The 27,892-nt window shown below is 53.6% G+C and overlaps 1 protein-coding gene across 1 annotated transcript; it reads left to right on the top strand.

Annotated features, from left to right (window-relative positions):
• The first annotated feature begins 224 nt into the window (after positions 1-224).
• On the top strand, positions 225-27,892 carry Rasa4b (RAS p21 protein activator 4B). Its single transcript, XM_051161310.1, has 21 exons — positions 225-416; positions 5,926-5,982; positions 7,250-7,363; positions 7,729-7,790; positions 8,864-8,999; positions 11,229-11,310; positions 12,295-12,426; positions 15,364-15,455; positions 17,628-17,745; positions 18,015-18,165; positions 18,398-18,462; positions 18,728-18,840; positions 19,022-19,214; positions 19,334-19,471; positions 20,072-20,216; positions 20,655-20,824; positions 21,176-21,313; positions 22,210-22,345; positions 23,194-23,314; positions 27,225-27,289; positions 27,420-27,892. Exons 1-21 carry the CDS (start codon positions 352-354, stop codon positions 27,539-27,541), a joined length of 2,415 nt encoding a protein of 804 aa, XP_051017267.1. The 5' UTR covers positions 225-351; the 3' UTR covers positions 27,542-27,892.

Raw genomic sequence — 27,892 nt, 5'->3', positions numbered from 1 at the left:
CCTGGTAAGCCTCGGCCCTCTGGGACTGCGAGCCCCACGAGGGATCCAACGCTGGGGGAGTCTCCGGGAGCCAGCGACCACACCTCCCAGCAGGCCACGCCCATTCCCGCTCCAGGCAGCCAGTGAGGGACGTGGGCTGCAGAGGCCACGCCCATCCTGGATATCCAGGCCGCTGATTGGTCCCCTTGGTCAGGGAGGAGTGAATGGAGTAGCTGCAATCCCTCCGCCCCAGCAGTTCCCCCTCCCTGTGCTCCGCACCCGCCTGCCGGCTGTGCCACTTACACTGCCCCCCGGGAGGGGACCCAGGCATCTGGATCCCTCCCCGACAGGCCTCCACGTCGCCGGCCCGCGATGGCCAAGCGCAGCTCACTGTCTATCCGAATCGTCGAAGGGAAAAATCTACCCGCCAAGGACATGTGAGTAGAGGATACGAGTGGCTGGCTGCCCCAACTTTGCTAGGACCCCTTTTATCCACTTGACCTTTGCAGGGAATCCTTAGGGCTTCCCCACAAGGAGAGCAGCGGAGAGGGTGTGCCGTGTGCAGCCACGGAGGGGGACTGCCTAGGCAAATGGGGACAGTGAGATTTGCTGTGGGTACTTGACAGGCATTGGAGAGGGGAAGCAATAGGTGTAGGGCTAGAGACAGTGGAGAGGGCGTCTTCACCTCGGAGGTTCATAATGGGGCCAGGGATAGCTGGCGCTGGGGTAGCATCTCAGTGAAAACTGCCTAGGGTGTGGCTGAAAGGGGCGGAGTGCCCACTCAATAACCAGGGCTCTTTCTCTGTAGTTCTGGAGCCCACAATAACCCCAAGAGTTGTCCGCTGGACTTGCTTGCTGTTCATTTGGGCAAGGAATACAGGTGTGAAAAGAGGCAGAGGCGGGGGTGAGGTCAGGGGGCCAGGAGTGATGCAAAGAGGGAGGATGCAGAAATGACCTACCTCCCACCATTTTCCAGATTAGAAAACCCGATGCTGACAGGCACAAAATGTTTAGCTGATGGTGTCAAAGCACGGTCCTGAATCTAGGGCTTTCTAACAGGCATTGCCCTCTTTAATAGCTTCTTCTAATCCCTGGCCAGTTTTTTTTGGGGGGGGGGGGGCTTTCAGACGTCCCTTTTCCACGCTGTTTTCTGTAGCTTCTCTAGCTCAACTGTGTGACTCCTAGAATGTCCTCCTGGCTTTCTTACGTGCAGTCTTAAAGACAGTTCCTTGTTTGCAAAGTCTCAGTTTCCCTCTAAGTGTCTGTCATCCTAGTATCGAGAAGTGGAAATCATAAAAACCAAAGAAAGGGGCGCGGCAGAGGCCTAGGGTTCAAAGTCCGCTCCGGTCCTGGTGGGTTCCTGGCTGCAGAGAATGGAGAATCCCGGAGCAGCGGAGGTGGGAGGGCATCGCTCTCAGGCGGGCGGGCTCTCCCAGCACACTCAGCGCCAGAAGCGTTCCAGTTCAAGGCCCCCTGGGTCTGAAGAGGCCAGCTCAGCAGTTGCCATGGCAACGAGGAGGGGGGGCGACTTCAAGGTGGGTTCCTGTGCATAAAGGGAGGAGGGGCGCCACTGGGAACTAGGTCTCTAGGGTGAGGGCTAGGTGAGCTCGGACAAGGGGTCTCAGGCCCTCCTAGGTCTTCCCAGCTCTCCTGCCCCCCAGGTCCTCCAGGCCCCTCCCTTCCTTCCCTGGGCACTAGTAAACCAGGTCATCTTGGCTTCCTCTAACTGGTGTCTGCTAGGAGCACCCCTTCCGTCTGTCACCTCCTCCCCATCCCTGCCAGCAGCTGGCTCTGGCGCCTGGCCTCACCGCTCTAGGACTCGGAGAAGACATCCCCACCCCGAGGAGAGGGGGCCACCCAGTCCCGTGGATTCTAACTCTGGGATCTCTTTCCTGGCCCTGCTTCTCAGCCTGCCTCACCGATCTCTTCTTATATCCCTAATCACTGCTCCCCCGTGCTTGCTTCTGGTGGCTGGCTGAGTGCCTGCAAATTGTTTGTCCTGAGCCACCTCGAAACGCCAGTCCCCACATTTGGGCAGCTCTCTTGCTCAATCATGCTTTTAAATATTAGAGGACCCTCTGACGTTCCTTTCAGAGCCACCCCCTCAGAAAACTCCTATTCATCCTCCAGTGCTTTTCTCAAACTTCCTATCTGAGGCCTTCCCTAGTGCCTTTGCAAAGGGTTCTTAGGTCACATTTCGGTCACCTAGTAGAAGCCTCCATGCACTGCCAGTCCCTGACAACTGTGAGGCAGAAGCTGTGACTCATTGTCTCAATAGTCCCTGAACCGCTAGAATACATACCTTACTATGTATCCCAGGCTGGATACCATGTATCCTGCCTCTACCTCCCGAGGCATATGACAGTATATGAGTGTGCCACCACACCTGCCATCCCCTTTTTGTTATTTATTCAGCTGCCATCATGAGCCTGCCTCTTTGCCTCTCTCTACCCACTCCCCACTACCTTCCATTTGTGGGTCAGCTGGGCAAAATGCTGAGTCCCACAGTGACCAGTGCCCCACTGGCTCCCCCACCCCATCTGTGACCCTGGGGACAAGCCTAGGGCTATTTTGGGGTTTGCCCTCTCCTTTCCTCTTCCAGCCTAGAAACTGCCAAGGCCCTAAATATAGAGGCCTTCAAGTCGCCAGACCGGGCCAGTGGCCACTGGCTTGAGGAAGGAATGGTGGAAGAAGAGGCCCCACTTCCTCAGGTCTCACCAGGGTGGAAAGTACTACTAAGGAACAGGCCCCAGAAGCTCTCCCAGGACTGCTGCTGCACCGCCCCCACCCCCACCTCCCCTTCACACCACTGCCTCCGCCCACCCTTCTGGTCCATTCTCCCCTTTACACCACTGCCTCCGCCCACTCTTCTGGTCCATTCTCCCCTTCACACCACTGCCTCCGCCCACCCTTCTGGTCCATTCTCCGGATCATCACTACCCAGCCCACCAGGCTATGTTCCTGCCCCTGAGCTTTTGCTACGACTGGTCCTGCCTATAAACGTCACCGCTCATTCAGGTATTCATGCATTCCTTCAGCAAGGCAGCGCTGAAGGTTGCAGCAAAAAGGAAGGTTCTCCACCCCAAGGAACCTGTAAGGTAGGGAGCAGTAGCAAGGCAGAGGGACCCTCTTGGTGGGCCACAGCCCAGAAGGAAGCTGGGCTCTTTGACACATGCCTGTTACTCAAGCACTCAGGAGGCTGAGACAGGGTGAGCAAAAGTCTGAGGCTAGGCGAAGTTACTGAGTGAGAAGGTGTCTCTGAAAAGGAAACAACAAAAAGACAGTCCAGAGGCTGGAGACAGCTCTGTGGATTAGAATACTCACTGCTCTTGCAAAGGACCTGAGTTCAGTTCCCAGCACCCCCGTGGGGCATGAAACTTCAGCTCTAGGGATCCAGCATCCTCTTCTGGATTCTACTGGCATTTGCACTCACATGTGCGTTTACCCACACACAGAAACACACACATGCACACACTCACACACATACATGTAAAAAATATTTTTAGGAGCTGGAGAGATGGCTCAGTGGTTAAGAGCACTGTCTGCTCTTCCAGAGGACCCAGGTTCAATCTCCAGCACCCACATGGCAGCTCACAACTGTCTGTAACAGTTCCAGGGTGCCTGACACCCTCACACAGACACATATGGAAAGTAAAACAGCAATGCACAATAAAAATAAATTATTAAAAAATATTTTTGAATAGAAAACACAACCTAGGGTCTGAAAAGATGGCTCAGCAGTTAAGAGCACTGCTTTTCCAGAAGACCTGGGTTCAATTCCCTGCAACCACATGGCAGCTCACAACTGTCTGTAGCTCCAATTCCAGGGGATCTGGCACCTTCACAGATATACATGCAGGCAAAACACCAATGCATATAAAATAAAAAATAAATCTTAAAAAAAAAAAAAAAGAAGAAGAAAAGAAAAGAAAACCCAGGCTAAAAGGGTCCCATGTCCCCTTCTCTGGGCACTGATCTTTGAGGCTTGCTCTGATCTCTTTGTAAAAATGAATACGTGCTCTGTTCCTGGGGTGCACTTTGGACCACAGGATTGCTTGAGGCCTGGGATCTTCCAGCTCTGGGCTGGTGCCATGCAAGTTAGGGATGCTGGGGATGGGGGGGGGGGGGGTGTTAATTAACTGGAGGAGAGAGGGTGTGGTCACAGGGGCCTAAAGAGTCTGAAATGCCACCAATACCTGTGACCTTGTATGCGCCAGCCTTATGATGTCTCAGAAACTCCACGTTGTTACACTTCCCACTTCCGGAAGCCAGGCAGCCCAGGCAGATGTTTCCTGTTTTGCTTTTGTGTTTTGGATTAGGGGTGGTGGTGGTGTGGTGTGCTTTTGGTCCTGGTGGCATCGCCTGCCTCAGAGACCCCTGTAGAAAATTAGTAAGTTTGGGACTGGGAACAGAGGTTAGAGGCAGTGAGGGTCTCTGGGGAGGTGGCTCATCGATAGGGCCTTGAACCCCACAGTGAGGGACTGAGGGAATGGCCAAGCAGCCTGACCGCTTGTTTAGAATCTCCCAATAGCAAAAGAAAATAAAAAAAGAAAATAAAATAATTGGGAAGTAGAAATTGGATTTCTTGAGTTGTAATCTGAATAAATTAATAAAAAAAGGAAAAAAAGAAAGAAATTGGATTTCCCCTCGCTTCCATCATGTAAATGCACTTCCTTTTTATGAATGACAAATCCCACTCTTTTTTTGCCCACTCTCCTCATAACCGCATGAGCCCCAGAGTACAGCTATATGGAAAATTCGGCGCTTGCATTCTCCAGCCCTTCTTTTCCTGGATCGATCGATCATTCATTCATTCATTCATTCACTCATTGAATAATCACTAGGCCCCTGTCTTGGGCCAAGTCCTGTGCTGAGCAACGAGAAGGTTCTCTGTAGTGAGGCAGGTGGCGGGTAGTTCCATGCCAGCCAGGCCTGGGGTGCAGGAGGCATAGCTGCCTGATCCCCGGGGAGCCCTACTGTCTCCGAGGCAGGAGAGGGTTGTACAGGGGAAGGCTGTCCCACGCGGCGGGGACAGGAGGTTAAGGGAAGGAAGGCTCAGAGGGACAAACCGGGATAGCCTTTGGTATGGAGGATAGAGGTGCTGGAAGATGCCGGCGCGTCTGTTTTGGCCCAAAGCCGAGGGGTGGGGAAGGAGCAGTGAGTGGCAGGCCTCATCCGGGAGTGTGGACCTCCCGGGGAGCCCATTGAAAACCTGTCTTTTCTGCTCACTTTCCCTCCCAGGGGCTGCGTTCTAAGGCCTCTGGGCTGCAGCCTGGAGACCGTGCCTAGGTATCCACTCTCTCCAAGGGATGCCTTCCCCGGCAGAGGGAGGGCGCTGCCTGGGAGCTGCTAGCCCTCCTCCAACCCCCCACCCCACCTCCACCTCTCCATAAACCCTGGCCAGGCTTCCAAGGCCTGAGCACCGCCTCCCCCCTCCCCCGAAAGTTTCTTACAAGCTCCGCCCCTTGCAAGCTTCCCTCAGCCTCATCAACAGAATGGTTCTCTATTTAGATCCCAACAGCAGAAAGCTTACCTATTTAGGCCCCCGGCCTAGATGATCTCTCAAGCTTGCCCAGGTCCTAGCTCTTCACAAAAGCCCTGCACCCCTCCCACCCCCGTAGTGGTTCCACATTCATCAGGCCCTGCTTCCTGGTCTCCCACAAGCCCTCCAGCAAGGATCCCTCTCGCTGCTCTGGTGCTACAAACCCAGTACCTTTCCTGCCTCAGCTCGCAGGCTGCTTTAGAACTTGTTTTTGGCCCACGCCGGCAAATTTTCCACCCTAGACCCCGCCCCCTCTGCGTCCCTAGCCCCGCCCCAAGGCCCCCTCGGCCCTCCTTAAGTTTATTCCTGGTCCCAGCAAGGTTCCCACCCTAGTCACCCCTCCCTTCCCTCAGGTCCCCACCTGGCTACCAGCCAACCCTGTCCCTCACCATTCTGTGTTGCAGCACGGGCAGCAGCGATCCCTACTGCATCGTGAAAGTGGACAATGAACCCATCATCAGGTACTGACTGCTCCCTTCCAGAATCTAGGCCCGGCTGACATCCCTCATCGGACTAAGATTATCCCTAATAAACTAGCGTGGTGGAACACGCCTTTAATCCCAGCAGAGGTAGGCGAATCTCTGTGAGTTTGAGGACAGCCTGGTCTACAAAGCGAGTCCAGGACAGGACTACAAGAGAAATCCTGTCTCGAAAACCCAAAACCAAACCCAAAAACAAAAAACAAAAAACCCAACCCAGAAGGGTCACTTCCTCCCGGTGCTCTTTCTACCAACTCCCTGATTTGTATTTTAAAAATCTATTCTCATCCATTTATTTATTTAGGGATGAGGGGAAAGAGTGTACCACAGTTTGTAGGTAGAGGTCAGAGAGCAATGTGCAGGAGTTGGCTCTCTCCTTCTACCCCGTGGGTCCCAGGCCGTCAGCCCGGGCAGCAAGCTTTTTCACCCGATAAGCTATCTCGCCAACTCCAACACCATGGACCGGTGTTTGTTATCCTATCCTGTCCCTCACCCAAACACCGTCCTCTAAAGTTCATGACCAGACCTACTGGGTTGTAATACACACCTGGACTGGGCAGCCATTGCTGACCCCTGGCATCAATTGGCAAGCTAAGCCTAAGCTCAGGCTTTCTTTAAACCATACGCAGCAAGCAGAGAGAGGGGCGTGATGATTCTGAGGGTGCCACACAGAAACAGAGGCCACAGACTCCCTCATGATGTATCTGAGAAATAGGGTGGGCTTGCTTGGGGTAGGCCCCCTGAGCTTCTATCCAGGGCCCCTGGTGACTTTAGCTCCCATGAAACCTTGTGCCCTATTGAATCCGGTGAGGTGACTGACGGCTCTGTTCTTGGGGGAGGGTGTCCCAGCTCCTCCTCTGCTCCACTACTGGAGACCAGCTGCTGTCAGTTGTGGGGTCAGTTTTCCCAAATGTACAGTAATAGCTCATGTCCTATCTAGAGTGGACAGGAGGCCAACAGTAAAGACTGGAAGATGGAGCCGGGTGTGATGGTGCATGCCTGTAATCCCAGCACCCGGGAGGCAGAAGGAGAGGCAAGCAGATCTCTGTGAGTTCGAGGCCAGCCTGGTCTACAAAGCAAGTCCAGGACAGCCAAGGCTACGCAGAAACCCTGTCTTGAAACACCCCCCCCCCCCCCCCCCCCCGCGCAAAGACTGGAAGATGGAAGGAAAACACCCTATGCTGGGCCAGTGTGATTACCAGATGCAAAGAAGGTGGGGGTGTCTTGACGAAGTCTTTTCCTCCTATAGGACAGCCACTGTGTGGAAGACCCTGTGCCCCTTCTGGGGCGAAGAGTATCAAGTGCATTTACCCCCCACGTTCCACGCGGTGGCCTTCTATGTCATGGATGAGGATGCCCTTAGGTAAATATCCCCTGCTCTGCAGCTGGACCAGGATGTGACTATTCCTGTGCCTGCTGGTCTCTTTGCATCCTCTTTGTAGCCTGGTGGGGGATAGTCAGAGGGCCTGGGGAGTGCACACACATGTATGCCTATGGATGTGTGCATGCGTGTGGGCACAGGTGTGCATTCATGAACTGTGAAGTGGACACCCACAGGGCAGGAATGTGTGGTGTGTCCCCAGCCTGCACGGGAGTCCTGTGTTCTGCTCTGTTGTGCTGTCCTGCAACTGATGACTTCCCGGAGGGTCGGGGGTGGAGGGCTGAGCCTGCTGGGCTCCAGGCCAGCTGGTTCCATAGCTCAACTCTGACTCTATCTCCAAACCCTAGCCGGGACGACGTTATTGGGAAGGTCCGCCTCACAAGGGACACACTAGCCTCTCACCCAAAAGGTAAGATGCCCCACTTCCGTGCCGGTGTGCTTAGCACCTGGGACTCCTGCCTGCCACTCAGTGTAGCTCTTATATTTCTATGGGGTCCCTCTACCTCAGTCCCAAACCAAAGGGGATTGGCCTGATGCCGGTCCAGACTGCAGAGCCACTTGGATTATTTCTGGAATGCACACCATTTTGGGGCGTTTCAGCCCTGCCCGGGTCTCACTGTGTAACCGCAGACAGGTCTTGACCACTCTGGACCTTTCAGATTATTGAGCCCAGGAGTTCTTGGGTGCACTGGGCTCTGCCAGCCGAGCCTCTGACTCGTCCCATAGCTTTCTGGGGCACACACCTGTTCCTGTCTATGAGGCTGGGGGTGGGGATGAGGGAGTAGCAGGCTCTGCTGACTCATGGAGCCTCCTGACATGGCCAGGCCAGGCCCTTGGCCTCAATAGCTGCAGCCTTGGCTGCCCAGGTACATGTCCTTGCCAGTGTGTCCCTTGGGAAGTGGGAAGACAGTGTCCCACATCTGGTCTTCAGGCTATCATCCCGGTAGCCTGGAGGGAACTACTGTTCTCATGTGTTAATGTGGGGAAACTGAGGATAGAGTAGACATCTCCATAGCCAGTGAGGGTCAGGAGCCAATCAAAGCCTAGAATGATAGCAAAGGCTTGGGACCTGGGTCACGCACTTAAATTCCAATTGCAAAATGAGTATGGTGGCACATGCTAGTTATCCTGGCATAGGGGAGGTGGAGGCAGGTGGATCAGGAGTGTGAAGTCATCCTCAGATACATAGTGTGAGTGAGGCCAGCCTGGGCTACATGAGACCCTGCCTGAGTGAGGAAGAGCACTTGCTGTGAAAGCAAGAGGACCAGAGTTGAAATCCCCAGGGCAAGGGTAAAAATCAAGCATGGCTGCTTGTGCCTGTTACTCCAGCACAGTCAGGGAAAGACAGGAAGATCCCAAGAGGGAATATCCAGAGGACTTCAGGGGGCTGATGGAGGAGCTATGGGGTGACAGGTGGGTCTGAGGGTAAAAGTAGAGAGGGGTGGGGGGAGAGGCATCTTTGACTGACATGAAGCCCTACAGGATTCAGTGGATGGGCACACCTGATGGAGGCAGGCCCCAACGAGGAGGTGCAGGGTGAGATCCACCTGCGCCTGGAGGTGGTGCTGGGGACCCATGCCAGCCCCAGCCGGCTGCGCTGCTCAGTGCTTGAGGCCAGGTGAGATGGACTGGGGGAGGGGATGTGGGGATCATGATTGTAGAGGCCCAGTCTCCTTCTTTCTCCTCCCACTCAAGCGTACTCTTTTTGATTTTTTTTTTTTTTCAAGACAAGGTTTTTCTGTGTCACCCTGGCTGTCCTGGAATTCACTCTGTAGACCAGGCCCACCTCAAACTCACAGCAATCCACCTGTCTCTGCCTCCCGAGTGCTGGGATTAAAGGCATGTGCCACCATGCCCAGCTCAAGCCTACTCTTTTTTTTTTTTTTTTTTAAGATTTTATTTATTTATTATTTATACAGTATTCTGACCCCCATGTGAGCCTGTATGCCGGAAGAGGGCATCAGATCTCCAGATCTCCTTATAGATGGTTGTGAGCCATAGATGGTTATGAGCCATCGTGTGATTCCTGGGAATTGAACTCAGGACCTTTGGAAGAACAGACAGTGCTCTTAACCTCTGAGCCATCTCTCCAGACCCTCAAGTCTACTCTTAAGAGATGGCCTGGCTGTCCAGATGCCAAGGGGCTGCCCGCCGAGTGACCTCTCTAGGAGACATAGCCTTCAGAAACATGATGTTCTTTTGTTTTAATTTGAATTTTCAGAGGCAAACAGATCACTTGTTCGTTATTTGCCGGGGGTGGGGGTGTCGAGACAGAGTTTCTCTGTGTAACAGCCTTGACTGTCCTGGAACTCATTCTGTAAGCCAGACTGGCCTCGAACTCACAGCGATCCGCCTGCCTCTGCCTCCGGAGTGCTGGGCTTAAAGGCGTGCGCCACCACTGCCCAGCTATTATGAGCACCCTTGAACTGGTTCAGACACGAATGTCCCACTGTTAGGTTTTGTCTTCCTTCCTTGTACTGCCAGGTCCAGTTTTTAAACTTCCCCTGTGAGTGTTCACATGTTCATATGTCTGTGGTATGTGTGGCATGTCTGTGCATGTGTGTGGTGTGTGCTGTGTGTGTGTGTGCCTGTGTGCTGTGGGGTGTGTTTTTGTGTTGTTTATGGCCTCTCATGGGGGTGGAAGGGGAAAAAGTTGTTGTTATGGTCCAGACAGGGTGTGGAGGTGGGACAAAGGCTTGAATGGCGCTGTGGGCCTGAGTCACCTGTGACAGGACAAACCCCCAGCCCTAGGGTATTTTTAACTGCTGTCCCCACTCCAGTCTGGGCCTGGGAGTGACTCACATAAGAGGCGCCTTCCCTTCTGTCTCCCTGTCCTGTGTGTGTGTGTTGGGGCGGGGGTGTCTCTCTCTCATGGGGCCAAAAGAGTATGACATGTGCAGACAGGGTGTGTGGGTGGGACAGCACAGTCTCTCTAGTCCACCCGTGGGGCCAGTGGGCAGCCTCCAGCCAGCCAGTTCCAGGAAAGAGACTGAATATTTCCCCTTAGCCTGAGGCAGTTAGCGCATCTGGAAGGAAGTGGTCTGTCTGGAAAATGGAGGGATGTGTGTTGCACCATTGACACTTTGGGTATCTTGTGGCTGCCCCTAGCTTTATTTTCTGCTCTGAGGCTGGAACCATGAGGAATGGCTGAACCACAGCTTACCCCCCCCCCCTCCCCATTCTTCCGTCTGTCACCCGTCCACCCTCGCCAGCCTTGCCTGGCACCGAGCTGTCTGTGACACTGTGTTGTACACACATGCACGCGGTTGCATATATAATACCCAATCTCAGGACCTTGGGACCATCACTTAAGCACACCTTCCAACTCATCAAGATGGCTGACGCAGAAACATGTGCCACCAGCACTCTCCTACCTTCACATGTCACCTCTCTGCCCTCTGCAGACAAGCCACTCGAGCCTCCCTGTAGCAAGTCTGGTATGGGGATCACAATGCTCACCCGTATCCTTTGAGACGGAGTCTTGCTATGTATCCCAGACTGACAGTATGTAGTTTGGGCTAGCCTTGAACTCACGACCCTCCTGCCTTAGCTTCCTGAGTGCTGTGTGTCTGATAGTTCCCAGCTTGTCTTGCCTTCTCATCTGTTGACCAGAGACAGGCACAGCTGTGTGTCTCAGCAGCTGTTCAGTCAGGAGATGTGGCTTTCACCTCAGGGACTAGGCCCCCTAGGCAAGGGGGCTATGAGTGATCGTAGTGGTAGGAGGGAGAGTTGGCATCCAGTCAGCCAGCTTGGAGGCCAGGATGAGACAACCCTTCCTAGCCTTCTGTGTCACCTCACTGCAAACAGCGCCTAGGAGCAGTAATCCCCTGCCCCATTCCACCACCAGGGACCTAGCCCCAAAAGACCGGAATGGAGCATCTGACCCTTTTGTCCGAGTGCACTACAATGGCCGGACGCAGGAGACCTCGGTGAGGTGCTGGAGGGACTGGAGGAAGGAGGTGGAGTGGGGGACATGGAAACAAAGGATTGAATCTGAGAACATGTTAGAACATACTAGGCAGATGTTCTACCACTGAGCCACACCCCAGCCCCTCACTGGGGGATTCTAGGCAGGCGCTCTACCACTGAGCCACACCCTAGCCCCTCACTGGGGGATTCTAGGCAGGTGCTCTACCACTGAGCCACACCCCAGCCCCTCACTGGGGGATTCTAGGCAGGTGCTCTACCACTGAGCCACACCCCAGCCCCTCACTGGGGGATTCTAGGCAGGCGCTCTACCACTGAGCCACACCCCAGCCCCTCACTGGGGGATTCTAGGCAGGGGCTCTACCACTGAGCCACACCCCAGCCCCTCACTGGGGGATTCTAGGCAGGGGCTCTACCACTGAGCCACACCCCAGCCCCTCACTGGGAGATTCTAGGCAGGGGCTCTACCACTGAGCCACACCCCAGCCCCTCACTGGGGGATTCTAGGCTGCTGCTCCAAGGACTAGTAGTGAGGACTCGAACATCACTTCAAATCATTATTTTTCCTTACTCATAAGTTTAAGACTTTCATGTAAAAAAAATAAAAAGATTTATTTATTATGTACATGCCTGCACACCAGAAGAGGGCACCAGATTTCATTATAGAGGGTCATGAGCCACATGTGGTTGCTGGGAATTGAACTCAGGACCTCTGGAAGAGCAGTCTTCTTAACCTCTGAGCCATCTCTCTAGCCCCTCATTTTTACTTTTGAATCAGGAGTCTCTCACGGAGTTGCCCAGACTGGCCTTGAACTTGCAATCTTCTTGCCTTCTGAGTAGCTGCAGTGACAGTCTTGCTCCACCACTCTTAGTTGGGCCTGGGAGCATTTACCGTTCAGAGCCAGGGAAGGTGACTGGGGACTGTGCTGCCATGCTCTGGGCCTGGGCAGCCCTGTGAACTGAGGCCACTATCCCTTTTGGAGCAGGTGGTGAAGAAATCCTGCTACCCACGCTGGAATGAAACCTTTGAATTTGAGCTGGAGGAGGGAGCCATGGAAGCACTGTTGGTAGAGGCCTGGGACTGGGATCTTGTGAGCCGGAACGACTTTCTTGGCAAAGTAAGCACCAGCCCCACCCCTGCCTGCCCAGGGGACGTCTCCCACCTGCTCCAGCCCCACCCTCACCTGCCCAGCCTACACCCCCACCTGCCCTATCCCCATCCTCACCTGCCTAGCCTCACCTACCCAGGCTACACCCTCCACCTGCCCAGCCTATACCCCCACCTGCCCAGGCTACACCCTCCACCTGCCCAGCCTACACCCCCACCTGCCCAGGCTACACCTTCACCTGCCCAGCCTACACCCCCACCTGCCCAGGCTACATCCCCACTGCCCAGCCCCACCCACCTGCCCAGCCTACAACACCACCTGCCCAGGCTACACCCTCTACCTGCCCAGCCTACACCCCCACCTGCCCAGGCTACATCCCCACCTGCCCAGCCTACACCTCCACCTGCCCAGGCTACATCCTCACCTGCCCAGCCTACACCCCCACCTGCCCAGGCTACATCCCCACCTGCCCAGCCTACACCTCCACCTGCCCAGGCTACATCCTCACCTGCCCAGCCTACACCTTCACCTGCCCAGGCTACATCCTCACCTGCTCAGCCTACACCTTCACCTGCCCAGGCTACACCCTCCACCTGCCCAGCCTATACCCCCACCTGCCCAGGCTACACCCTCCACCTGCCCAGCCTACACCTCCACCTGCCCAGGCTACATCCCCACTGCCCAGCCCCACCCACCTGCCCAGCCTACAACACCACCTGCCCAGGCTACACCCTCTACCTGCCCAGCCTACACCCCCACCTGCCCAGGCTACACCTTCACCTGCCCAGCCTACACCCCCACCTACCCAGGCTACACCTTCCACCTGCCCAGCCTACACCTTCACCTGTGCAGCCTACACCCCCACCTGCCCAGGCTACACCCTCCACCTGCCCAGCCTACACCCCCACCTGCCCAGGCTACATCCCCACCTGCCCAGCCTACACCCCCACCTGCCCAGGCTACACCCTCCACCTGCCCAGCCTACACCCCCCACCTGCCCAGCCTACACCCCCACCTGCCCAGGCTAAATCCCCACTGCCCAGCCCCACCCACCTGCCCAGGCTACAGCCCCACCTGCCCTAGCCCCACCCCCACCTGTCTCAGCCCATCCTCACCTGCCCAGCCTACACCCCCACCTGCCCAGGCTACAACAACACCTGCCCTAGCCCCACCCCCACCTGTCTCAGCCCCATCCTCACCTGCCCTAGCCCCACCCACCTGCCCAGCCTACACCCGCACCTGCCCAGCCTACAACACCACCTGCCCTAGCCCCACCCCCACCTGCAGTGTCTGGTGTTCATTCCTGGGGTGCCACCCACTTTCTCAGACAGTAAAGTTGGGATTACTCCCAACCAGCTGCTCTGGTGATCTGGGACCCTTTCAAGATGCCACCTTGGCCCAGGAGAGCAATACTCCAAGCCTAGCAGCATAAGACGGGCCGGCCACCCCAGATAGTTGGGAGGCTGAGTCAAGTTCTCCATTTCAAGGCCCACTAGGAATACAGAGTAAATTCATGGCTGGCCTAGGCTACTTAGCCAGACCCTGTCTCAAATTAAAAAGTAAGCCAGGTGGGCTGGCGAGATGGTCAAGAGCACTGGCTGCCCTTCCAGAGGTCCTGAGTTCAATCCCCAGCACCCACATGGCAGCTCACAACTGTCTGTAACTCCAGTTCCAGGGGATCCGACACCCTCACACAGACATATATGCAGGCAAAACACCAATGCACATAAAATAAAATAAACCAGGCATAGCACCACTCTCAGCTTGGGGATTTGAGACAAGAGGATTGCTGCAAAATAGAAACCACCCTGGGCTATGTAGTGGGATCCTGTCTCAATAAATGAAATAAGAAGTCTGGCTTGGTGGGCCATATCTGCAATTCTAACACTTGGGAGGTGGAGGCAGGAGGATCAGTAGTTCCTGAGGTACCTAAGACCCTGGTCTACGTAGTGAGTTCCAGGCCAGCCAGAGCTACATCATGAGACCTTGTCTCAAAAAATAAAGCATAGCTGGATGTGGTGACGCACGCCTTTAATCTCAGCACTTGGGAGGCAGAGGCAGATGGATCACTGTGAGTTCAAGGCCAGGTTGGTCTACAGAGCCAGTCCAGGACAGTCAGGGCTACACAGAGAAACCCTGTCTTGAAAACGAAACAAAAAGTAGATTTTCTCACTTCAAATTAATCAGATATAGATGTGTCCTATATTTTTGGGTTTTAGTTCATTCCACATGTAGTCAAGTTGACAACCAAGAATAGCCACCACAATTATTGTTGGCTGATAGCGTGGCTCAGTGGTAGAGCACCTGCCTAGAATCCCCCAGTAAAGAGAAGGGGTGTGGCTCAGTGGTAGAGCACCTGCCTAGAATCCCCCAGTAAGGAGAAGGGGTGTGGCTCAGTGGTAGAGCACCTGCCTAGAATCCCCCAGTAAGGAGAAGGGGTGTGGCTCAGTGGTAGAGCACCTGCCTAGAATCCCCCAGTAAGGAGAAGGGGTGTGGCTCAGTGGTAGAACATCTGCCTAGAATCCCTCAGTGAGGGGCTGGGGTGTGGCTCAGTGGTAGAGCACCTGCCTAGAATCCCCCAGTGAGGGGCCTGGGACCTGGCTCAGTGGTAGAGCAGCTGCCTAGAATTCCCCAGTGAGGAGCTGGGGTGTGGCTCAGTGGTAGAGCACCTGTCTAGAATCCCCCAGTGAGGGGCTGGGGTGTGGCTCAGTGGTAGAGCAGCTGCCTAGAATTCCCCAGTGATGGGCTGGGGTGTGGCTCAGTGGTAGAGCACCTGCCTAGAATCCCCCAGTGAGGGGCTGGGGTGTGGCTCAGGAGTGGAACACCTGCCTACCATCTGTGAAGCCCTGGGTTCTATCCCCAACTTCAGAGAAAGTAAAGAAACAAGCTCAGTACTTGGCCAGGAGGTGACCTGCTTGTTCCAGCCCCCATCTGCCCTTTCCCCAGGTGGTGGTCAATGTCCAGAGACTGAGTTCAGCCCAGCAGGAAGAAGGCTGGTTCCAGCTGCAGCCTGAAGAGTCCAAAAGCCAACGTGGCGAGTGAGTGCTACTAGTGGGCCCTGGGGTGTGTGCTGAGAGAGAGTGTCTACAAGAGGTTGATTGGTCGGGGGCCAAGAGTGTCCTTCAGCCTTTGCCCACTAGGGTAGCACCTTTCCTATCCAGGTGGGACCTCCCTGCTCTGTTTTTATTTTCTTGTCCTCTGAGCTAAAAGCTATGCATAGATCTCCTGTTTCGTGTATTCTGGCACTTTGTAGAATAAGTCTTCAGATCCTTTCCCTTTAAGGGCCTTCCTTTCAGATCACTGGTCTCTACAGAGAGTGCCTCAGAGCCATGACTCTGAATGCTCCTTCCTCAAGAGTCACCAAAAATAGAGTGGCCATATGAAAGGCAGGGCACAGTTAGGGGTATACAAGCTGCAGTGTGCCTGCCCTCTAGGCACAAAGCCATGGGTTTGAGTTCCAGCACCACAAAGATAAAAATTTAAGCTGGATGTGGTGGCGCATGCCTCTAATCCCAGGACTCAGGAGGCAGAGGCTGGTGGATCTCTGTGAGTTTGAGGCCACCCTAGTCTACAAAGTGAGTCCAGGACAGCCAGGGCTGTTACACAGAGAAACCCTGTCTCAAAAAACAAACAAGCAAACAAACAAACAAACCACCAAAAATCAAATAAATACTAGGACACCTTGTGCTGTCAAGATGGCTCCACATGCAATCGAGACTCTCTCGAGCTATGTCTGACCTCTGAACATGCATTGTAGCACGTGCAAAGCGCAGACACAAATTAAATGCCTGGAGCTGGGCAGAATGACACACACTCGTAACCCCAGTTTTAGAACTGGAGGCCAGTTGGTTTGATAGAGCAAGACCCTATCTCAAAACTAAATTTCAGATAACTAGCTAATTTCTTTTCTTTTTCTTTTTTTTTTTTTTTTTTTTGAGACAAGGTCTCATGTAGCCCAGGTTGGCCTTCTCCAGTCCTGGGATTATATGCCACACCAGGGATCAAACCTAAGGATTTATTTGGTTAGGCAAGTACTCTACCACTGACCTTCATCTGAGTCCTGGTGGATCTCTTTTTAGTGTAAGAATGTGTGAGCCAGAGGCTGGACAATGGTGGCGCACGCCTTTAATCCCAGCACTTGGGAAGCAGAGGCAAGTGGATCTCTGTGAGTTCAAGGCCAGCATGGTCTACAAAGCAAGTCCAGGCCAGGCAAGGCTACACAGAGAAACCCTGTCTTGTCAAACAAAAACAAAAACAAAACCCAAACAAACAAACAAAAAAAGATTTTGAGCCACATGAGGTGGCTCACACTTGTAATCCAAGCACTAAGGAAGCAGAGTCTCCAGGCTAGCCCAAATCTACAAGGTGTAACCTTGTCTCAGATGAGAAAAATGACCACTCAGTATTCAAGCCGCAGTGATACTAAACATCTGCTAATTTAACTTGGGTGCCTTTGTCTTTTCATTCTGCTCGATCTTGTGGCCCCATCTAGAAAATTCTTTGGCTTTTTTTTTTTTTTTTTTTTTTTTTTTTTTTTTTTGGTCGCCCTCACACCCCTTGGCTGACTAGGCTTTGGATCCTTGAGGAAGGTCCCATGTCTCTCATCTGTGTTCTTGTCAGGGCGGGGGCAGGTGGTCAGGGGATGTGCCCAGCCCAACACATTTGCCTAGAAGCAGTCTAGGACACCCTTGATGGCTTTCACTCATGGGGTGTGTGCTGGGCAGTGCACTGTCTGTGGAGAATAGTGGGAGCTACAATGAGCATTAAGCCTTAGTCAGTGCCCCCTCCAAGGGGAATCACAGTGAGAAATCCTGGACGGTAGACTAACTGTGTTGTGTTGCCTACCTTACTTGAGTCTGAATTTCTGTGGTAGATTAACAGTTTGCTTCCTGGGGGAGGCATACAGGTGGTGCTTAGGAATTGGTTTGGAATATGAGAGATTGGTATACCCAAGTAGATTCCCATAGTCCACTGGAGTCAGGAATCGTGAAGGAACTAGGCTTTGAAAATGGGTGATAGTTCTTTTTTTGGGGGGAAGGGGACACAGGAAGGCAGAGTTGGGGGTGAGGAAGTTTGTAGAGCAGTTGATGGACATACGCCAAGAGGATGCATGGCCCATCTCAAAGTAGGAAAAGCCCAAGCCTTTGTGAGTGGACGTGGCCCAGGGAAACCGGGGGCCTGGTGGAGAGGTCACAGGGTACCCATTCCAGGGGCAACCTGGGCTCCTTGCAGTTGGAGGTGCGGCTGCAGGACGAGATGGTGCTGCCGTCCATCTGCTACCAGCCTCTCATACAGCTGCTGTGCCAGGAGGTGAAGCTGGGCACCCAGGTGAGGGGACCCTGTGGGAAACGGAGAACGCCCATGGTTAATTGAGCAGTTCACCTGTCCTGAACTCCTTACGCAGAGCTGTAAACTGACTCCTGGGCTGGGAGGGCACTAATCAATGTCCTAAGGGCCCCATCCTGTGCCCAAACCACTTTTCCAGGATGCTCTGAGGTCTTAAGCTTGGGGAAGTTCAGGTCCCCCTGTGCGTTTGAGCCCTGCCTCTTCCTGCTGTTTCTTCCAGAGCCCGGGGTGAGCATTGTCTCTTCCTGCAGGGCCCAGGACATCTGATTTCTGTCATCGAGGAGACAACCAGTGCTGAGTGTCGCCAGGAAGTGGCCACCACCTTGCTCAAGCTCTTCATGGGCCAGGGGCTGGCCAAGGACTTTCTGGACCTGCTCTTTCAGCTGGAGCTGGGCCGCACCAGTGAGGCTCAGGAGCACTTGTCCCGGGCAGGGTGGGAAGAGGCCCTCTTTAGCACATTGACTAGGCCCCTCTAAAATGCAGGCGAGGTCTCCCCTCCCTAAAAAGAACAGATTTTTCCAGGTGGGAAATGTCGTGAAGGTTATTTCCTGAGGGGCCACTCATAGACTCCATCCCAGAGGTCCTTTGTCCTCCTAGCCCAAAAGCCTTGTCCCATTAGAACTTCTGCTTACAGATGAGGCCAACACCCTCTTCCGGAGCAATTCTCTGGCCTCGAAGTCCATGGAATCTTTTCTGAAGGTGAGGTAGTATGGTCGTCTTACAGACCCTCAGATCCATGGGAGAGTGTTCTGTCTGTGTCTCGGGCCCTTGAAGGCCAGAAATTTCCCTAATCCACTTATGAATTCATCTATACATGCATTTGTTCATCCGTGTATGTAGACACACATTCAGTGGAGAAGTACGTTGAGTCACCCTAATTGTGCATCTGGCCCAAAGCTGAGTCAGTAACTCCAGTCAGATGTACACAGGGTGGCTAACTAGTGTGGTTTGTGGTGGCCCCCAGGTGGCAGGGATGCGCTATCTGCATGGCATCCTGGGTCCGGTCATTGACAGAGTGTTCGAGGAGAGGAAGTACGTGGAGCTGGACCCCAGCAAAGTGGAAGTTAAGGATGTAGGGTGAGGCGCGGGTAATTGCTGGGTGCACAATGGTATGGAATCTGGCCCTGTGCAAAAGTGTCTATGGTTCCTTCTGTCTTGGCTCACCTGTCCTTTTTCTCTGCGTCTGATGTCCGAGGGGACCCCAGCCTCCACGTATTCGCGCTGTGCTCACCATCACCTCTTGGTTAATCTCCTGCAGGTGCTCTGGGCTGCACCGCCCACAGACAGAGGCTGAGGTGTTGGAGCAGAGCGCACAGACGCTGCGTACCCACTTGGTGGCGCTGCTGAGCGCAATATGCCGCTCTGTTCGCGCATGCCCAGTTGTGGTCCGGGCCACTTTCCGCCAGCTGTTCCGGCGCGTGCGGGAGCGCTTCCCGAGCGCCCAGCACCAGGTGCGCCCCTGACGGTAGAGCTGAGAGTCGGGAGAGAAAGGGAATCCTGTGGGATGGAAGCCTTTGGAAGACAGACGCTCATGCTTCCTGACCAATCTCTACTCTCTTCACCCTTCCAGAATGTACCATTCATCGCTGTCACCAGCTTCCTGTGCCTGCGCTTCTTCTCTCCCGCCATCCTGTCGCCCAAGCTTTTCCATCTGCGAGAGCGGCACGCAGATGCTCGCACCAGCCGCACGCTACTTCTACTGGCCAAGGTGTGGGCCAGGGAGTTGAAATGGGAAGGACAGTTAGGTTGCAAAGGGACCCTGGCCTGCTCCGTAGTGTTTTACCAGTTGACAGCCTGCCCACTGGTACTCCCTTGGCATGGCACTTAACTCTTTACAAGCGCCCTCGTGATCGCTTCTTGAGAGCCCATCCACACATAAAGAGACAGAGAAAGCCCAATGCCTGTCCAGTGAACTGGAATCTTCCACCATAGGTCTTATTCCCAGGCCTGTATCTATCTGCCCAGCATTGCAGCAGTCTGATACTAGGCTGGAGCTTGCAGGGCCAGCAAGATGGCTCAGTAGGTAAGGACGCTTGCTGCCAAGCCATGTGACGTGAGTTCCTTCCGTGGATCCCACAAATCACTCTCCGAGCTCCACACATGCCCAGGCAAGCCCCCAACACGCACACACGATAATAAAATTAAACAGACTTGCTCAAAATGCCGTGATCCATGCATCCCCGATTCCCCCGTGGGACCGCGGTAAGCCCTCTGCCTCCTCGGCTTCCATCTCTGCTGCTAGGTTGAGGTAGGCAGCCACGGATGAACTGCTGTCTCCCCAAAGCTCTGTCGTTCTTGTCACCCGCAGGCGGTCCAGAATGTAGGCAATATGGACACGCCGGTCTCCAGGGCCAAAGAGGCGTGGATGGAGCCACTGCAGCCCGCTGTGCGTCAAGGCGTGGTGCAGCTGAAAGACTTCATCACCAAGCTGGTGGACATAGAAGAAAAGGAAGGCAAGGACTCGCCCCACACGTATCATCCCCAAAGCCTCTGCGCAAGTTTGTCACTTGACCCCCACCAACTGGCCTGCCCCCCTCTCTTCCCGCGTGACAATTCTTTTTTGTTTTGTTTTAGACGGGTAACTCAGTGCCAAGGATAGCCTTAAACCTTATGATCCTCTGGCCTCCACCTCCCAAGGGCTGAGATTATAGGCATGTGCCGCCGAGCTGCGGATCTAACCCAGGACCCGTCCATGCTAGGCAAACACTTCACCAACAAAACTTCATTATCAGCCCTCTCACACACGGCCCCGCCCTACCGCTAGTTGCAACATCCGGTTTGTCTTAGCCCCGCCCCTAATTTGACTTTACCCCTGCGGCTCTTAGCTCCGCCCCTAGTCTCCCCCCACCTCTTTGCTAGCGAGGCTCTTCTACTGTTTTGTCTGTTTTCAGAGCTGGACCTACAGCGGGCTTTGAACTCCCAGGCCCCGCCTGTGAAGGAGGGACCGTTGTTCATCCACAGGACCAAAGGCAAAGGCCCTCTTGCGTCCTCGTCCTTCAAGAAACTCTATTTCTCTCTTACCACCGAAGGCCTCAGCTTCGCCAAGACATCCAGCTCCAAGGTGGGTGAGGAGGGAGGCCGTCTGGGATGGCGCGGGTTTGTAATCCCAGCACCTGGGAGGTGGAGAGACATCTAGATAAGCCTGATGCTCGGTACCCGTCCTCTTATAGGGCATTAAGTGCTCTCCTTCCAGGGGCTTGGCGCCTGTGCTTGCTTCTAGCAGGAATCCCTTCACAGAGCAGCGCCCCCCCCGCCCCCCCCCCGGCCTCCGCGCCCGAGCAACCCCTCCATCTCGGGTTGTTCAGATCCCTCCCCGTAAGTCCTAATGCCACCCGCTGAAGGGGATGTGGAGAAAAAAGTAGAGCAGCAGGCTGGTCCAGCGCCCTCAGCCTCCTTTTTATGGTTGCTCCAGAAAAGCGCCTTCATCAAGCTCTCCAGCATCCGGGCTGCGGAGAAGGTGGAGGAGAAGAGCTTCGGCAGCTCCCACGTCATGCAGGTCATCTATGCGGATGACGTTGGCCGGGCCCAGACTGTCTACCTGCAGTGCAAGGTGTGGCCTGAGGAGGGCGCTCTGGGGAGGGCGCTGCAGGAGTACCCTGGGTGTGCAGTGTGGACTCAGGCCCCCCCTCTGTCCCTCGCCCTCTCTCGGCCACACTAGGCACTTCAGTCTGTGTATATATCATCCTGAGGTCTCATGTCCAGATGCATGGTCTATGTTTGCCAGTGGGCCTCCATGTGTCGGGATGTGTGTGGTTAGATGGATAGATCGCCAGGTCCCTATGACTCAGAGCTTGTTTGATTTTTTTTTTTTTTCCTTCCTTTTCTGGTCTGGATTTTGTTTTTAGACTCTCACTGTAGATTAGGCTAACCTGGAACTCAATGCCTTTTCTAGAATCCTCCAATGACGGGTTGGGGGTGTGGCTCAGAGGTGTGTGCCTGTCTAGAATCCTCCATTGAAGGGCTGAAGGTGTGTGTGTCTCAGTTAGGTTGTTATGATAAAGACTGTGATCACAAGCAACTTGGTGGGGAAAAGATTACAGGGTACTGGACACAGTCAGTCAACAGGACAAGCCAGGCAGAGTCCCAGGACAGGAACCCGAAGGCTGGAACTGAAGCAGAGCCCATGGAGAAATGACGCTTATTGGCCTGCTCCCAGAGGAGGCTTGCTCAGCTTGCTTTCTTCTACACCCTAGGACCAGCTGCTAACAGTTGGCACCACCCACAATGGGTTGGCCCTGCCCACTTCAGTCATCAATCAAAATGTCCTACAGGCCTCCCCACAGGTTAACCTGATCGAGGCCCTTGCTCATTTGGATTCCTTCCCAGATTGCTCTAGCTTGTATGTTTCATGTGGCGTGCTTGTGAGGGGCTGGGGGTGCGTGGCTCAAAAGAGGGTATCAGGCTGTGGGGAGGAAGAGGCACACTTCTGAGCCGCTGTCCCTACAGTGTGTGAATGAGTTGAACCAGTGGCTGTCTGCGCTGCGCAAGGTGAGCATCAACAACACGGGCCTCCTGCGATCGTACCACCCTGGCATCTTCCGTGGGGACAAGTGGAGCTGCTGTCACCAGAAGGAAAAGACAGGTGAGAGTGCTAGCCTGGGCCTACCCCCCTTCCCCCCACCCCCACCCCGTTCCCCCCCGCCCCCACCCCCTCCGCATCTGTCACAAGCAGGTCCAAGGTTGTGAGAAGGGTTCTTGAAATGTGGAGAGTCACATGCTTACCTATGGCAAAGCTGCCTAAGGAAAGACAGGTGTGCGGGTTCTCCGGGCACGGAAAGATCTGCCACCAGGTGGTTTGGTAAATGCCATGCAAAGTGTGTGATGCGTGTGAGTGAATTCGTTGAATATTCTTACAAAGTCTGAAAACTCATTAGAAGAACCTGTGACTTTGTGTGTGTGTATGTGTGTGTGTTGAACTCGGGCCCACCAACATGCTAGGTAAGCACTCTCCTGCCACACCCTAGCCCCTCACTCAGCGATTCTAGGCAAGAGCTCTACGGCTAAGCCACGCCCACAGTGTACAGCTGAGGCTTACAGTGGGCAGGTGAGGGGGCAATGGCGGTGTAGCTGGCAGGTGGCAGGGCCAATTTATTCAAATGACATAAGCTTGGGCCCACCCTACCAGGATCATGTAGTTTAGGGAAACCTCCAGACAGACCTTCCAGAACGCTACCAGCTCCCCTGATCTAAATACCACAGGACTCCCACCTTCCATAGTGTATACTCTATGATCTAGCAGTTGAAACCAGGATGATGTGCTGCTGCAGCCAGACGTGTGGGAAGTGACAGGCAGAGCCAGCGTCATCACAGCAGCCCCTAGGTGCCCCTTCATCAATCCTCGTCCCTCCTCCAGCCTCCGTTTTCCCTTCTGCATTACAGGAAGCTGGGCACAATATTTCCATTGTAACTCTGTCCTGTCTCTGCCTCCAGATCTGGGATGTGACAAGACCCACTCTCGGGTGGCCTTGCAGGAGTGGAATGACCCACTGGACCATGACCTTGAGGCTCAGCTCATCTTCAGGCACCTGCTTGGTGTGGAGGTTGCCCTTCGGTGAGGAGGCTTATGGACGAACAGCTGCATAGCTGAATGTACCTGCCAGAGGGCTGAAACGGGGACTGGGGCTGAGGGTTGCTAGGCAACCACTGGCTCTATCTTTTGGGGTTTTTTGTTTGTTTGTTTGTTTTGTTTTTTGCTTCGTTTGCCTTTGATTCAGTGTGTGGTGGTTGTTTGGTTTTTTTTAAAGATTTATTATTTTGCCTGTATGTACGCCTTCACGCCAGAAGAGGGCACCAGATCTCATTACAGATGGTTTGTGAGCCACCTTGTGGTTGCTGTGAATTGAACACAGGACCTTTGGAAGAGCAGGCAATGCTCTTAACCTCTGAGCCATCTCTCCAGCCCCAGTGTTTGTTTTTATGCATAGTTGGATGTGTGAAGAGGCCAAATGACAACCTTTTGTTTTCTTTTTTAAAAAATAATTTACTTATTTTAATTGTATGTGCATTGGTGTTTAGCCTACATGTATATCTGTGTGAGGATGTCAGATCTGGGAGTTACAGACAGTTGTGAGCCACCATGTGGGTGCTGGGAAGTGAACCCTGGTCCTCTACAAGAACAGCCAGTGCTCTTAACCACTGAGCCATCTCTCTAGCTCTTTGTTTTACTTTTTCTAGACAGGGTTTTTCTGTGTAGCCCTGGTTGTCCTGGACTCTAGACCAGGATGGCCTCGAACTCACAGTGATCTTCCTGCCTCTGCCTCTGAGTGCTGGGATTAAAAGCGTGTGCCACCACAGCCTGGCAGCTGTCCTCTTTCTTTTTCTTTTTCTTTTTTCTTTTTTTTTTTTTTTTTTTGGTTTTTTTAGACAGGGTTTCTCTGTGTAGCCTTGGCTATCCTGGACTCACTTTGTAGACCAGGCTGGCCTCAAACTCACAGAGACCCACCTGCTTCTGCCTCCCAAGTGCTGGGATTAAAGGCATTCTTTCTTGCTTTCTTTTTTAAAGATTTATTTATTTATTTATTTATTTATTTATTTATTTATTTATATACTATGTATAGCGTATTCTGCCTGCATGTGAGCCAGAAGGCCAGAAGAGGGCATTATAGATCTCATTATAGATGGTTGTGGTTTACCATGTGGTTGCTGGGAATTGAATTCAGGGCTTTCAGAAGAACAGCCAATGCTCTTAGCCTCTGAGCCATCTCTCTAGCCCCACTGTTCATTTTCTTATGTTTTATTTTTCTTCCTTTTACTTTTGTTTGTTTGTTTTTTTCTTTCTTTTCTTTAAGATTTACTTTTGCTGGGCGGGGCAGCACTTGAGGAGGCAAAGGCAAGGTGTCTGCATATCTCTGTGAGTTCAAGGCCAGCCTGGTCTACAAATCGAGTCCAGGACAGCCAGGGCTACACAGAGAAATCCTGTCTAAAAAAAAAAAGTGAGTCCAGGAAAGCCAAGGCTACACAGAGAGACCCTCTCTTGAAAAACTAGAAACAGAAACAAAAACAAAACAAAACAAAAAAACAACAAGAAAGATTTACTGCACGCGGGAGGCAGAGGCAGGAGGATTTCTATGAGTTGGAGGCCAATCTGGTTTACATAGCAAGTTCTAGGCCAGCCAAGGCTGCACGGTAAGACCCTATCTCTAACAAGCAAACAAAAACCATTTACTTTTATTTTCATGTGTGTGTGCCTCCATACACCATATGTGTGCAGAAGCCTGTGGAGGCATCAGATCCCTTGGAGCTGTAGTTAGGGGTGACTGTGAGCCATCTGATAGGAGTGCTGGGAACGGAATTCAGCCCCCCCCCAGAAGAGCCGTGTGCACTCTTAACCACTCTCTAGCTGTCTCACCGCTTTTGTTTCTAGCTCCCTTTAATTCCATTGTTTTAAAGTATGTGTGTCTGTGTGTGTGTGTCTGTGTGTGTGTGTATGTCTCTGTGTGTGTGTCTGTGTGTGTGTGTGTGCGTGAGGATGTACACGTGAGTGCAGGTGCCTTTAGGTGCCAGCGATGCTAGATTCCCCGGAGCTGGAGTTTAGGTGGTTGTAAGGCACCTGACATGGGTGCTGGAACTCCAGCCCGGGTCCTCGGGAAGAGAAGCGCCTCTTACCCACTGAGCTGTCTCCTTGGTCCTCAGGGTGTTGCAGTGTATCCCAGGGTTGTGATCCTCCTGTCTCAGTGTCTATCAAGTAGCTGAAGCGACAGGCTTGCATGGCCACACCCACCTTTTATCATTGTTTTGTGTGTGTGTATAATGTTGTGGGGGGGGGGCGTGTGCTTCTGCATCATACCTGTGGAGTTAGAGAACAAATTTATCGAGTCGGTTCTCGCCTTCCACTTTTAAGCGGGTCTCAGGGGTTGAACTCGGGTCTTAGGGCTTGTGCAGCAAGCTGCTTTTCTTGCTGAGCCATTTTGCTGGCCCTGCCTTACCCCTCTTTTCATGAGGCCCAGTACCTTCCCACTGCCTGTCTGCATCAATTGGTCATCGATTAGGGTGACAGAAGTCATAGCCATACCTGCTTCCTGTGCTAATTTGACCCCACGTCCCCATCTGCCCGGCCTTCTGCAGATGGCCTCAGAACACTCAGCTAAGTTTATGAGTCCCTGGGCTACCTTGCTAACTAATGTTTTTAGACTTGACTGTAAACTTTAGGGAAAAGAAACCAGCCTGCTTCCTAAAACAACTGCAAAACAGAATGTCCGGGGTCCACTGGCTCTGAACCAGTGGGTGGGGGTCAAGCTGGAAGATTCTTTATGGCTGGCTCAGCTCCCTAGAGCTGTCCTGGCCTATACAAAAGGGGATGCTTGTCTGCACGTGCGCTCTGGACCCTGGGCTACTGATTCAAAGCTCCTTTTGTTGTTGTTGTGTTTTTCGAGACAGGGTTTCTCTGTGTAGCCTTGGCTGTCCTGAAACTCACATTGTAGACCATGCTGGCCTCGAACTCACAGAGATCCACCTGCCTCTGCCCCCCAACTGCTGGGATTAAAGGTGTGCACCGCCACCACCGCCCAGCTTTCTTTTTTTTAAAAAAAGATTTATTTATATATTATTATGTATACAGTGTTCTGCTTATATGTGCACCTGCACACCAGAAGAGGGCACCAGATCTCATTATAGATGGTTGTGAGCCCCCACGTGGTTTCTGGGAATTGACCTCAGGACCTGTGGGAGAGCAGGCAGTGCTCTTGACCTCTGAGCTATCTCTGCAGGTCCCCAACCAGCTTTCGAAGCTTTCTTGTCGCTTGGTGATCCTCCAGGGTATTGGTCTTCCCTCAGAAACCTGCGCAGGAGAGCTGGCTCAGCTGTTCAGAGCAGCACAGCCTGATGGCGCACAACTGTCTGTAACTCCAATTCCAGGAGGATCTGACACCGTCTCCAGGCCCCTGAGGCTACCAGGCGTGTATGCATGTGGTGCACAAACATGCACATGCATACAGATGAACACCTATACATGTAAAATAATAACTTTTTAAAACTGTTTAAAAGCTGGGCATGATAGTGCACGCCTTTTATCTCAGCACTTGGGAGGCAGAGGGTTGGAGATCTTGAAAAACAAAGAACGGCTTTATTCATTTGTTTATTTTAGTTTTTTGAGGCAGGGTCTCTCTATGTTAGCCTTGGCTGTCCTGGACTCACTTATGTAGACCAGGCTGGCCTCAAACTCACAGAGATCCGCCATGCCTCTGCCTCCTGAGTGCTGGGATTAAAGGCGTGCGCCACCATGCCTGGCCCAAAGAACAGCTTTGAAAGTGGGGAGGCTTCTGGCCCCTCCATGTTTGAGTAGTGGGCTGCGGAGGAAGGTGCCGGAAACAGAAAACCGGAAGCCGGGCCCATGGTAATCCTTGCGGACTGAAAGCGTTTGTACCCCTAGCGCCACCTCCAGCTCCAGGAACCCACATGGCGTCTCTAGCCTTCCCACCACGGTGGTGTGTGGCTGCTGGCCCTCACTCAGCCTTCCTCTGCAGGGAGAAGCACCGGCTCCTGAGTGGAGAGAGAGAAGCAGACGTCTCACACACAGGCCACCATGGAGGTAGGTCCCTCCCATCTGGGACTCCGGGGTTTGGCGGCCCCGGCTGCTTTCAGGGACACGTGGGTTAAGGGGGGGGTCTCAGACCTCTGGTGCTCTTTACCTACCTGTCCCACAACGTATCCGCATTCAGCTCCCGAGGACCCATTGGCCCGGCTTCTTAATGTGCTGCGAGATCTCCGAGAAGCCCACAGCGCCAGTCAGGCGGGCCCTCCGCCCAGAGAGCCCCATCATCTTCTGAAGCTCCAGACGTGAGGTGGCCTCGGAGCCCCTTGTCAGGTGGTTGGAGACGCCTGACGCGCTCCCGATTCCTGTCCCAGTCATCTCTCCTGGGGAGGGCTGTGGCCCAACATGGTCTTCCCCATGTCGATGGGGGACGACAATGGTGGCACCTGCTTCTTCGGGAGACCTGACTGCTCCTGTAGTCCCCCCAGGCCCAGACTCTTCAACCGAGGACAGACCCAACACTAGGAAGCGTGGAACCCAGGAGACCTGATTGTCCACCTTGCACTGCTTTATTCTCAGCCATCGCCACTGTCGCCACTGTCTGGCCTCCTAGGCCGGGTGTCCCGGTGCTTTACTGTCACTAATAAACATGCCGTGACC

The sequence above is a fragment of the Acomys russatus genome, chromosome 19 (assembly GCF_903995435.1).
Source record: "Acomys russatus chromosome 19, mAcoRus1.1, whole genome shotgun sequence".
NCBI lineage: Eukaryota > Metazoa > Chordata > Mammalia > Rodentia > Muridae > Acomys > Acomys russatus.
Note: the sequence above shows the minus strand (reverse complement) of the source record. Positions and strands in the feature narration are given on the sequence as shown.

Bases quoted from the DNA above. Each gene is read 5' to 3' on its own strand.
- Rasa4b (XM_051161310.1), top strand. From the start codon at position 352: ATGGCCAAGCGCAGCTCACTGTCTATCCGAATCGTCGAAGGGAAAAAT. The intron at 417-5,925 runs GTGAGTAGAGGA...TCTGTGTTGCAG, and splicing joins AATCTACCCGCCAAGGACAT to CACGGGCAGCAGCGATCCCT. The intron at 18,463-18,727 runs GTGAGGTAGTAT...GGTGGCCCCCAG, and splicing joins CCATGGAATCTTTTCTGAAG to GTGGCAGGGATGCGCTATCT.